Source organism: Hordeum vulgare, chromosome 1H (assembly GCF_904849725.1).
Source record: "Hordeum vulgare subsp. vulgare chromosome 1H, MorexV3_pseudomolecules_assembly, whole genome shotgun sequence".
In the NCBI taxonomy this organism is placed as follows: Eukaryota; Viridiplantae; Streptophyta; class Magnoliopsida; order Poales; family Poaceae; genus Hordeum; species Hordeum vulgare.
Window position 1 is genome coordinate 500,746,442 of NC_058518.1, and position 13,345 is coordinate 500,759,786.

The 13,345-nt window shown below is 48.6% G+C and overlaps 1 protein-coding gene across 1 annotated transcript; it reads left to right on the plus strand.

Annotated features, from left to right (window-relative positions):
• Positions 1-8,197: 8,197 nt before the first annotated feature.
• LOC123419637 (F-box protein At2g26160-like) lies at positions 8,198-10,001 on the plus strand. The gene is made up of 2 exons (XM_045107204.1): positions 8,198-8,276; positions 8,467-10,001. The coding sequence occupies exon 2, from the start codon at positions 8,472-8,474 to the stop codon at positions 9,684-9,686; it is 1,215 nt and encodes a 404-aa protein (XP_044963139.1). The 5' UTR covers positions 8,198-8,276; positions 8,467-8,471; the 3' UTR covers positions 9,687-10,001.
• The last annotated feature ends 3,344 nt before the right edge of the window (positions 10,002-13,345 follow it).

Here is a 13,345-nt window from a genome sequence, read left to right on the forward strand (position 1 = left end):
AGTCAATAAAACTTGATCTTGCCTTCTAACCCACAACATGGCTAAAGAAGTACCCCACAAAGAAAAGATGGCTAAAGAAGAGATCTAATGTTCCCATCGTCATATGGGATTCCTAATGGAAATGTTTTTTTTTCCTCCCAGGATCACATGATCCGTTTGAAAACAACATTTAGTCATTTGAATGTGACATTTTCCAAAAATATGGTTGACTAAAAGGATAATCCTCCACGGACATACACTTACTTTGAAAAGAAAAGTCATCTGCGCACATGCTCCGATTGCTGGGCCACCCAACAAATATTCCTTCTTTATGCCTTCCATCTCCCTCTACTCTCAATGTGTTTCTTGAAAATTTATTTTGATGTCTCTTCTCATTCCATTATTTGTTTATCATCTTCTCTAAATTGCATCCTTTTATTTTTCTTGTCCTTCAAATATACATAAGGTGTTGATATTTGTTTTACAAAATGTTTAGATGATAATTGTTTGTTGGAAGAGTTCAAAAATAATACTCCCTCCGTCCCGAAATATATGACGCTGGGGAGTTTTAAGACATCCCCTCAAAATCGTCCAAAAGACATGTCTACCCCTCAGATCCATTACAGGGGCGAATCGTTACACTAAAAAAAAGGAATCGTACAACAATTTTGAATCGCCCCCCACCTCCATCGCCCCCACCTCCAGCGCCCACCTCCATCGCCCCCACCTCCAGCGCCCACCTCCAGCGCCCCCACCTCTAGTGCCCACCTCCAGCGCCCCCCACCTCCAGCGCCGCCCACCTCCAACGCCCACCTCCGCCCAACAGATCCCCTCCCATCTCGCCGCCCAGTATATCCCCCTCCCATCTCGCGAGCTCGTGCTGCAGATCGCCTCTCCCTGTGCCGGAGAGGACCTGGCCAGCGCCAAGCCACCTCCTGTCCTCGAGGTTTCCTGGCCAACGCCCTGCTGCATATCGCCTCCACCTTCCTAGGGCCTCGCCAGCTCCACCTCCAGGTATCGCAGATCACCGCCGGCTCCACGTCCTACTTACGAGCAATTCAGTAGCATGCTGTTGAGGCCGTATCAACAAATCTTAGCATCACAAAAATTAGTACTGGAGCATGATGTTGGAGTAGTTGCATGATGTTGGAGCATGACAAAAATCAGTGCATTACTACTCCATAGGCAGTACTGGAGTAACATGATGTGGAGTATGGTTACATGATGCAGTGCTACAGGAACAGAATCACTTTTACTCAGTGGAGTATAACATCATGCAACATAATTTTCATGACAGGAGTACAGTTACATGATGTTGGAGTACCACAGTTCTTGATGTTGCATTAACTTACATTGTGGCAGTATCTGAACAGGCTCCAGGTCCAGCAGGTCTAACTCCATGGTCCAGAAGAGGTAGCAGCTGAAAAAGCAGAGACATAATCAGGGCAAAGGCATGGAGTTTGATCTCAATTGTACTCCAGCCCAAGAAGAAGACATACTCCAAGATGATATCAACATGGAAGAAGAAGAAGAGGGCATTGATCCCGGTCATGATGCAAACGGTGTCGAGCAAGGTACATATCCAATGCTGGTCTGTGGCGTATTAACATGAACTGGATTAGTTTGAAGCCTGGACTCATTTACACTTGACTATGCAAATCCAATGCTGGTCTGTGGCGTATTAACATGAACTGGATTAGTTTGAAGCCTGAACTCATTTACACTTGACTATGCAAATCCAATGCTGGTATGTGGCGTTAGTCAATGAACGTCATAGTGTCAATGCTGGTGTGTTTTGTTTCTATTCATCCCGTTGGCTATGTAGCATGATTCTGGTACCATTTGGAGAGTAGAATTTCAGACGTTTCCCGTTGGCTATGTAGCATGATTCTGGTCTACAGCAAATATTTTTTACAAAGACCTTGGCTAAGTTGGAAGAAATGCAACGCTTTCAGTATTAAAGAGAAAGCTGAATATATCTAAAAGGTACTACTGCTTTGAAAAAGTATTGCAGCTGCAAATATCTTTTATGTTAAGAATCTTGAGATGGCATTTCTCTGCAGTGTTTCGCTTGTCAAAAATATTTGCTATATAGTTTTTTCTAGGAAGTATTTTCTTGTTGTAATATTTCTTTTGATCATTTGATAATTTCAGTGGGACTAATATATTTTCTTGGCTGTTGCAGTTGTTGAGCAAGGAGTTACAAAAAGGAAAACCCTCAGCGACCAGGGAAAATATGCTGCTTATGTAGCACTGCATACATTGTGTATGAGTAGAGGCGGAAAGTTCAAGAGAAATGACAAGAAAGACGTTGCACAATTTTTTAAGGTAGATGTGAGGAGTATACAAAGAGTTTGACAGAAGGCCATGAAGCAAATTGCAGATGGTTTGGAGGTAGATGTTTCCAACCAAAAAAAGGGAAGATGTGGAAGAAAGCCAAAGAACATCAACCTAGAGCGGATCCCAACAATACCACTGAACAAGAGGTCGACTATAAGATCACTAGCTTGGCAACTGGGTTGCAGCCCTAGCACACTTCATAGGAAGTTCATGTTGGGGAACGTCGCATGGGAAACAAAAATTTTCCTACGCGCACGAAGACCTATCATGGTGATGTCCATCTACGAGAGGGGATGAGTGATCTACGTACCCTTGTAGATCGTACAGCAGAAGCGTTAGAGAACGCGGTTGATGTAGTGGAACGTCCTCACGTCCCTCGATCCGCCCCGCGAACAATCCCGCGATCAGTCCCACGATCTAGTACCGAACGGACGGCACCTCCGCGTTCAGCACACGTACAACTCGACGATGATCTCGGCCTTCTTGATCCAGCAAGAGAGACGGAGAGGTAGAAGAGTTCTCCGGCAGCGTGACGGCGCTCCGGAGGTTGGTGATGATCTTGTCTCAGCAGGGCTCCGCCCGAGCTCCGCAGAAACGCGATCTAGAGGAAAAACTATGGAGGTATGTGGTCGGGCAGCCGTGAGAAAGTCGTCTCAAATCTGCCCTAAAAGCTCCATATATATAGGAGGAGGGAGGGGGACCTTGCCTTGGGGTCCAAGGGACCCTCAAGGGGTCGGCCGAGCCAAGGGGGGGAGGACTCCCCCCCCAAACCGAGTTGGACTTGGTTTGGTGGGAGGAGTCCCCCTCCCTTCCCACTTCCTCCCTCTCTTTTTTTTCTCTTTTCCTTTGATCTTTTATTCTTGGCGCATAGGCCCCCTTGGGGCTGTCCCACCAGCCCACTAAGGGCTGGTGTGTCTCCCCAAAGCCTATGGGCTTCCCCGGGGTGGGTTGCCCCCCCCCCCCCGGTGAACTCCCGGAACCCATTCGTCATTCCCGGTACATTCCCGGTAACTCAGAAAACCTTCCGGTAATCAAATGAGGTCATCCTATATATCAATCTTCGTTTCCGGACCATTCCGGAAACCCTCGTGACATCCGCGATCTCATCCGGGACTCCGAACAACATTCGGTAACCAACCATATAACTCAAATACGCATAAAACAACGTCGAACCTTAAGTGTGCAGACCCTGCGGGTTCGAGAACTATGTAGACATGACCCGAGAGACTCCTCGGTCAATATCCAATAGCGGGACCTGGATGCCCATATTGGATCCTACATATTCTACGAAGATCTTATCGTTTGAACCTTAGTGCCAAGGATTCGTATAATCCCGTATGCCATTCCCTTTGTCCTTCGGTATGTTACTTGCCCGAGATTCGATCGTCAGTATCCGCATACCTATTTCAATCTCGTTTACCGACAAGTCTCTTTACTCGTTCCGTAATACAAGATCCCGCAACTTACACTAAGTTACATTGCTTGCAAGGCTTGTGTGTGATGTTGTATTACCGAGTGGGCCCCGAGATACCTCTCCGTCATACGGAGTGACAAATCCCAGTCTTGATCCATACTAACTCAACTAACACCTTCGGAGATACCTGTAGAGCATCTTTATAGTCACCCAGTTACGTTGCGACGTTTGATACACACAAAGCATTCCTCCGGTGTCAGTGAGTTATATGATCTCATGGTCATAGGAATAAATACTTGACACGCAGAAAACAGTAGCAACAAAATGACACGATCAACATGCTACGTCTATTAGTTTGGGTCTAGTCCATCACGTGATTCTCCCAATGACGTGATCCAGTTTATCAAACAACAACACCTTGTTCATAATCAGAAGACACTGACTATCTTTGATCAACTGGCTAGCCAACTAGAGGCATGCTAGGGACGGTGTTTTGTCTATGTATCCACACATGTAAATGAGTCTTCATTCAATACAATTATAGCATGGATAATAAACTATTATCTTGATACAGGAATTATAATAATAACCATACATTTATTATTGCCTCTAGGGCATAATTCCAACAGTTCAAGCTGAAGCTCATAGAGACATACAAATACCGTGAAGCCTGTTCTGAAGGACAAGAATAAGATTAGTAGGATGAAATTCTGCTTGTCAGTGCTTGATGAGACAACAATAGAAACACCAAGGCTTAAATTCAAATCTATGCACAACATTGTCCATATTGACGATAAATGGTTTTATATGACAAAGAGAAACAGGAACTATTATCTCTTGGATGGGGAGGAAGAGCCTACAAGAACTATACAAAGCAGCAATTGTATTGGAAAAATCATGTTCTTGACGGCAGTTGCTAGGCCAAGATGGGATAGTGAAGGAAATGTGATGTTCTCTGGGAAAATTGGTATTTGGTCATTCGTGAAAGAAGTTCCAGCTCAGAGGAAAAGTGATAATAGACCTAGAGGCACAATAGAGACAAAATCAATAAAAGTCGACAGAAAGGTGATGCGGGAATTCTTGATAGAGAACGTCTTGGCAGCAATACAAGTTGTTTGGCCTGAAAGTGATGTTGGGCAGACAATCTATATACAACAGGACAATGCTAAGCCCCACATACTGCCTACCGACCCGGAATTTTTAGAAGCCGCTTCAAGAACTGGAATGGACGTCAGAATAATACAACAACCCTCCAACAGTCCTGATTTGAATGTGCTTGACCTTGGTTTTTTTGAAGACTATGAGGTTTAATTAATGGAGTGTTGGAGGAATTTGAAGACTATGAGGTTTACAAACTGAACAGAGTTTTCCTATCTCTACAGGCTTGTATGATAGAGATCTTGAACAATGCTGGTGGCAATGAGTATAAAATACCCCATGTGAACAAAGAAAGGCTGGAAAATCTTGGAATTCTACCTCTACGGCTTTCATGCCCTCGAGAGGTGTATGCAAATGCTCTACACAATTTAGGGCTAATGGAGAGAGTTCACTAGTGCTTAACATGACGCTTGTTGAGATGCTTGAGGAGTGAGATGAGGCTTGTTGAGATGCTTGAGGAGTGAGATGAGGCTTGTTGAGATGCTTGAGATGAGGCTTGTTGAGATGCTTGAGATGAGGCTTGTTGAGATGCTTGAGATGAGGCTTGTTGAGATGCTTGAGGAGTGAGATGACACTTGTTCAGATGCTTGAAGAGTGAGATGAGGCTTGTTCAGATGCTTGAGATGAGGCTTGTTCAGATGCTTGAGGAGTGAGATGAGGCTTGTTGAGATGCTTGAGGAGTGAGATGAGGCTTGTTGTGATCATTTGTATTCCTTGTTGCATTTTGTGATGAGACATTCTCTTGTTGTGTTGCATCCTTGTGATTATGAGCTCATGTGGAGTATGATCATTTGAACTCCTCGTGTGTATAACTCCTTGTTTGTATGATAAGTTTTTGAATTTTCTCATTTTTATGATCATTTGGACTCTTCAAGTTTAATTTTAATTTTAATTAAAGAAAATCTTCTAGTTTAATTTTAATCAAAGAAAATTAAAATAATGGAGGGCACAAGAGGGGTACTTGGAAATAAGAGAAGAGAAAAAAAGGAACTAAGCTACTCTTACACTACTCCTACACTACTCCAAAACAGGTCTACAACTACTGTTGTAAGGAGAGAAGAGAGGAGTATTGCTGCAGCAAAATGGTTGGTTTCTTTGTGTTCCTGGGCATGCAGCAAATTGGGAGCGAAAAGCTAAGCTAAGCTCAAAAATTAACATGCACCATTCATATCAATCCTTGCTGCAACGACGATGAAATCACAAGGACAAGAGAGGGGTGCAAGCATACCCGGTAGCCGACGATGCCGCGGAGGCTGCTGGGAAGAAGTCGAAGAAGAACCTGGATTGATTCGTTGCAAATTGACCCAACAACAAATACTCATTTGCTGCATGCCCAGCACCTGGGAAGAAGTCGAAGAAGAACCTGAAACCTAGAGCATTTACAAACTTTAGGCTAGCTAGCCATGAAATGTGAAAAGTTGCTGACATTTCTGAAGGAACATACTTTTGTTTGCGTGCCTCGAGGCCCAAGGTGGGGGAGGAACTGAATCCGCAGTCTTTGCCGCCGGTGTAGAACCACTGGAAGAAGCCCCAGCTGAAGCTCATCGCGAAAAACTTGCCCAACGTCTTCACCTGCAACCTGCATGCAACAGCAATCCAGTCCAGTCCAGTGCAACAACCGGTAATTAATTAAATTGGCAAGCATGCAAATTCAGACAAGGACTGTACAAATTTAGTTACGGACAATTACTTGACGAGCTTTGCACCCTGCGGTGTGTGGAAGCTGTTGATGGGGTGGCAACCAGCCGCGGCGGGCGCCACCACCCCTGGTGCCTCGCCCACCATGCCTCCGCCACAGCGCACGTGCCGTGCAGCGCGAAGAAGGCCGTCGCCTCCCCGGTGGGCGGCCACACCATGTCCTCCCCGGTGGGTAGAACATGAGCTCGTGCACCAGCCCGGACACCACGAACGCCGCGAGCACCCCGGCGGCCGGGCCCAGGCGCGCGCGCACGGGGCGGTACACGCACGGCTGGAGCACGACGGGCACCGACAGGTTCCAGCGCCGGCCCCAGAAGTCCCGCAGCGACGCCGACAGGTACGGCCGATCGAACTGCGGCTCCAGAACCATGCCCAGCACCAGCAGCGCGCGCTCCTGCTAGCAGCCTCTCCACCAACCTCCCACCAACCTTCTTGCAAGCCACGCCGCCCGCCGGATCTGCCCCAGCTTCCTTGTCCCCGATTCAAGATGAGGAAGAAACGAGGTGCCCCTCCTGCTAGCAGTCTTGCTCCACCAGCACTGTCCGCCATCTACTCCGTCGAGGAAGAAGCTCGTCGTCGGTGCCTAAAAAAATCAAACTTTTGACCAGGGTGAGCAGCGGGAGGAAACGGGGTGCGCGGTGGGAGGAAACGGGGTGCGCGGTGGTTGGGGGAAAGGAAGGCGATGAGAGGCCGGTGACGACTGAGAGGAGAGGACAACGACGACGGCGAGGGAAGGTCGGCGATGGTGTGGATCTGGAGGGGAGCGACAGGGGGTGGGTGAGAGGGGAACGAGAGTGAGCCAGAGGCGGTCGAGGGGAACGAGAGAGCGAGCGGTGGTGGGAGGGCATTTCTGGAAAGTGGAAAATGTCCGTAGTGTTACAAAATTTACACATCAAACCCTTTAACGTCATATATTTTGGCACGGAGGGAGCAAATGTTTACTGTTAACTGGCCTGTATAACATCCTCCTGATATAAGTATGTGTTCTTTTGTCAGAAGAGATCAAATAACCATGGTATACAACCCATCTTTGATTGTGGAATATAGAACATTATTAACAATTTGCGTGTTTCTTAAATACATAAACATATTTTATAGATGGTACACCATTTCACTATTTTTTTTTGCTACACGAACATGAAAATTCACCGGAATATTTTATACTCCCTCTGTAATGTAATATTAGACTTCTTTGGATCAGTAGTGATCTAGAAAAGTCTTATATTACTCCCTCAGTTCCGTAAATATAATATTTTTTTTAATGGACCCCGGACATATTAGCAACATGTTTTAGAATTTCCTTGAGCATTTTATTTTCAAACACATACAAATGTGTTTGTTCAAACTGTATTGCATAAATATGGGGAAAATATACCGAAATTAATCTCGAAGTCGGCAAGTTCCAGCTGAAATCGATATTGTTCCTCTTTGAAAAGGAGAAGGCGGGAACTCATTTTTTTATGCTGGCGGGGGCCCTTTTTTTCAGCGAGTGAGCCTGCGGCCCATACGGCTTGGCTGGGCCTGGGCCTGGGCCTGCGCATCCACAGCCAGTTGGACTGGTACTTACTCGGTTCGGGGCTTCGGGCAGCCACACACTCGACACTCCACTCCACACTCCAGCTCCGGCGTCCGGCGCGGACGGCAACTCGGCCCCCTCTCCGGCAGCGGGACGGCGCTGGTATCTCAGGTACCCGCCTCTCTCTTCACGGCCCTTCCTCCTCCCTCCCTCCCTCCCTTGCTCGTTCGGGGATTTGGGTCCCGCACTCCCCAATCCCCAATCTCGCCGCTTCCGCTGGCAATGCACGCCAGATGTTCGACGCATTGCCTCCTCGCTGGGGAATGCTTCTCATTGGTGTCTTTGCTTTCTTGTTTTGAAGGGTTGATGGCGGCCGAGAAGAAACCCCACCTGCAGCCGCCGGCGCTGTCGTGGTCGTCCATCCCGCTGGAGCTGGCCGGCCTGGTGCTCGGCCTGCTCCCCGCGCAGGCCGACCGTGCCCGCTTCGCCGCGGTGTGCCCGCAGTGGCGTGCTGCCGCGAGGCGGCAGCAGCAGCTGCCCCCGCCGCTGCCGCTGATCGCTCTCCCCGACGGCACCTTCTACAGCCTGCCGTATTCCAAGCCCTTCCGCTTCCCCGGCTGCGGCTTCGCCGGGTACCAGAGCACCTGCGGCAGCTGGCTCGTCTTCCCCCGTGACGACGGGTGCTTCATGGTCGACCCCTTCTCCCGGGAAACGGTGACGCTCCCTCCTCTCTCCAGCGTCCGGCTCCGGCCTCCAAATGCGGTCGCTAAATGGTCGTATGAGGGTGGGGCGAAATTGGCCGACCCTTACGTCACGTGGATGCATATGAAGGACTCGGACAAGCTGCACATAAGTAAGCTGGTTCTCTGCTCGCCGAACCTTGTTGCCGCACTTGTTGGCATTGGACACACCAGTCAGATTCTAATGTGCCAGCCAGGGGCCTTGTCGTGGTCAGTACGTGCGCACGACCGGTGCAAGCGGTTTGAAGACATGTCATTCTACCAGGCCAAGCTCTACGCCCTCACCAAAGACGAGGACCTTCTTGTGGTGAACATCAGCGAGGACCATGCCACCGGGGATCCACAGGTTTCTCGGATCGGACAAGTCATCAAAGGTGATCCATGGTTTTCAATTGGGTTTGGCGCCACCACCATGCTCTCCAAGAAGCTCTACCTGGTTGAATCCTGTGGGGCAATGCTCATGGTACGCAGGACGATTTTCTGCCGGTTTCCTGATGACGGTGCAGCTATTGCTGGACCAAGCGCGTTTGAGGTTTTCAAGGCCGACTTTGAGCATTCACGGTGGATCAAGGTGTCGACAGTTGGGGCTGACCAGGTGTTGTTTCTAGGCCGAAGGTGCTCCAGGTCATTGTCCTTCTCTCAGTATGGGGTCCCGGGTGATCACATCTTGTTTTTGGATGATGATGAGGAAAATCGTACGGAGTATGGCTATGACGAGGAGAGCACTTCTTACGGCACCTATGCCATAGGATCCGGCAGGTATCGTTCTGTCCATCCAGACATTTCCTGGAAGCGTGGCGATGAAATGCGTCTGGCAGCATGGCTCTTCCCTCGTGATTGAAGCACTGTTACTTGCTTCTATGCAAGCTGCTACCAGGTTATCTGACCATGCGTGCTATAGATGTTGTTGTTCAGTGGTTCTTCTGCAAGCTGGTCACATGCTATCTATCTGACCGTGATATGTATGGTGGTTGGTGTGGTGTTCAGTAGAAACCATGCAAGACATGAAATGCATTAGTAGTATTTATCTGAACTAGGTTATTCTGTCAGTTTGCCATGTACCATCAGTAATTCTCTTAACTAATTATGGTGGTTACTATGCAAGCTGTTAACTGCGCCGGCTTTCAACTGGTACTATCTTTACTTTTATCTGAAATGCATTGTAAGATATACTTTTTTCTATTTTGCGATGATTTGGCATGGTGGCCTCTGACCCCTTGTAGTGGTACATTTCCTTTGCGCTCAAGTAGCTATCTCCCTTGTGATGAGCATTGTGCAGTTTTGTGGGACATCTTTTGCTGTCTACACAGTTACTCCCTCGGTACTAGAGTTAAGACACTTATTTTGGGACAGAGGGAGTATTAGATAGTGGGACATATTCCTAGATAACACTATGTACCATTGAATATTTTTATTTGTCAACAAATTTCTAAATGTTGTGAGAATTTGTATTGCCATGCATATTTTAAATAGATGTTGAAACATATTTCAATACAGCCGTACAAGATCTTTTCTGGAAAATCTATGATTATGAATATACTTTTATCAAACACAGTTTATGGAATATTTATTTATTGAAAACTGTAATAGTCAAGAAAAAAGTAATCTTGTCCTCCATCCCACGGCATTACTAAAGAAGGGATCTAGCGCACCAATCATGAAAGGAGATTGCTAGGAGGTGTTTGTTTCACCAACTGGTAACAGGACTGATAATGTAATGTGGTGACGGTGGGATCGAGCTGTAACAGGTCTACTAGCTGGTTTGTTTGTTTTCCACATGTAAAAGTATTCAGTTGCATCCAGGTGTTTGGCTATGCAAGGTAATCAGAATGCAGCACTAGCGCTTTGGCAATCTGTAGATTATAGGTGCGTAAGCAAAAGTACAAAACAAATGATTTCAGTCAACTAGCTTAGCTTGCTGATAAAGCTCGGCACAATTTCAAATCCATCAATTTGGCACAGAATTTAAAACCAATTCGCATGGACAAACACACATATATCACTACAAAATACTCACCAGGATTTGAACACACTTCTAAATAAATAGAATGACATTATTCAAGGACAGTTGAGAGGTTTAAGTCAGCATTAAGCCATAGCTGCAAATCCATAATTTAACAAATTTTTAAGCTAATCTATAGAATCAGTTCTTGTAAGTATTTTAACAAAAGCAATTGTAACGTTTTGACGAGCCGAGTCCAGGGTCTTGCAGTTCAAATATCTCCTTCATCTCGCCATATCACCGTCTTGCAAGAAAAAAAGAGACTTTCTTTCTCACCAACCATGCCTATTTCTCGCATCTGCTAATAAGAATGGGTTGTATAAAAATAATTACAAAAATAATAAACATATGAATACATCATCGCCGGTTATCAACTCTCTGGATAAATAAAAATCACCCCTTGTCAGGGTCGAATGCATGCATATGGATTATCATGCAAGAGCAATTAAATGAAAGCAATCTTTTAGTTTCCATTTACACAGCAAACAAAAACAATGATACTAGAATTACATATACTGACACAAACATATATTAGTTTGTTAAACAATAATGAAAAACATATACTCCAATATATATCAGGCAGTGATATACACTTGGACATTGAAACACGATGATTTGCTGTATGCATTACAACACTTTGACAAGACAACAATAGCAAAAGGCGGGGGGTTTTGTACACACCAATCATGTCGCACCACTGTTAGAAAAAGTCCTTTGTGTCCCATCAACCTTGCTTCTTTCTTTCATCTGTCAATGAGCAGCCAATACTTACATACAAGGAAAAATACTTCATCAGAGCAACTTCAATGGGGCGACCCATTTCGTCCGCCGCCGTCCGTTTGGGTCGACGCGGACAAAAATGATGGTCCAACGCGCCAACCCATTTTGAAAACATGTCCGCTCCATGTACGCGCCGATCCATTTCCGGCCCAAATTTGGGAATGAAATCCGTCGGAGCGGATGCACGCGCGCCCTCTCGGTGTCCGCCCCCAACCACAACGGTCAACATTATTTATGACGGCCGCCATCCTCAGGCCCACGCGTCAGCGACCGCGGCCGGCCTTTTTTAATCCGAGCATGGGGTGGGTTCCGTCATCAGAGCAACTTCGATGGGGCGACCCATTTCGTCTGCCGCCGTCCGTTTGGGTCGGCGCGGGCAAAAATGATGGCCAATGCGCCGATCCATTTTGAAAACATATCCGCTCCACGTCCGCGCCGACCCATTTTCGGCCCAAATTTGGGAGTGAAATGCGTCAGCGCGGACGCGAAGCGGATGCGCGCACCCTCTTGGTTTCCGCCCCCAACCACAACAGTCAACATTATTTATGACGGCCGCCATCCTCGGGCCCACGCGTCAGCGACCACGGTCGGCCTTTTTTAATCCGAGCGTGGGGTGGGTTCCTCCATCTACTTCCAGAACCCCGCCCGTCCACATCCCGCCACCTCCTCGGCGACAACAACCCTAGCACCATGGCCGGCGCCTTCCCAAATAAGGACAAGGCCCCGCTGTACCCCGCGCCATCTCCCCGCCGTGGTCTTCCAGCCGGCCTCGCCAGCGTGTGAGCGTCCCGGTGCACCAAACGCGGTGGCACTGGGAGCACCGCGTGCCGTTCCCTTACTCCGATGTCACGTTGCCGCACGGCTGGCATCTGGATCCGGAGAGGATTCCGGTGCCGGCCGTGCCGCGGTCGGCGCGGGTGCATGCGGAGGAGGTGAGCCGCCGTCGGCGTCTGCTGACGACGGAGCAGCGGCGAGACCCTGCGTACGCGGCCGACTCCCCTAACTGAGAGCTGTGCTTCGTGGTGGAGCAGGAGGAGCAACGCCGTCGTGGCGTGCGCGAAGTGCAGCCAGGAGGCCCTCCGCCGCCCCCGCCTGTCGTCAGCGACGAGGACCAGGAGGCTGAGGCCGCCTGGTAGGCGGCTGACAAATGTTCTCCGCGACAGCGAGGAGGAAGCGCGACGCAGGGCCGAGAGGAGGCGGCGTACAACAGCAGCTCACGGAGGCCATCACGCTGCCGGCCGCCGACGAGTGCGTCGTGCCACCTCCGTCGAAGCCCGAGCCCACGGAGCCGCGGGAGGTCTACCAGTGGACCGTCAACGAGTTCGTCAGTGCGCCGCCCATCTGGCTGGGCGCGACACCGCAACAGGAGCAAGCCTACCTCGAGCACTGGAGGGCGCAGCACCTGCGGGCGGAGCGCGCCGAAGGCCTTCGGCTGATGGAGCTGGAGAAGGAGGCGGAGGAGGAACGACGAGAGTTGGAGGAGGAGGAGCGTGCCCTTGCTACTGCGCCGGCAGGACAGACGACAGAGGCGCATGCAGCTGAGCTGTGGAACACGACGTTTCCCTGGGCCGTCCCTGCGCCTACGCTGGTCGACCTCACCGGCTCCGACGATGCCGCCGCCGCCTAGGGCTGCCCTCGTAGTTTTAGTTTTTTTAATGTTTAATTAGTGTAATGCGGATGCGTGGACTCTCGCCGGCCTTCGTGGCCGATTTTTAATG

Bases quoted from the DNA above. Each gene is read 5' to 3' on its own strand.
- LOC123419637 (XM_045107204.1), top strand. From the start codon at position 8,472: ATGGCGGCCGAGAAGAAACCCCACCTGCAGCCGCCGGCGCTGTCGTGG.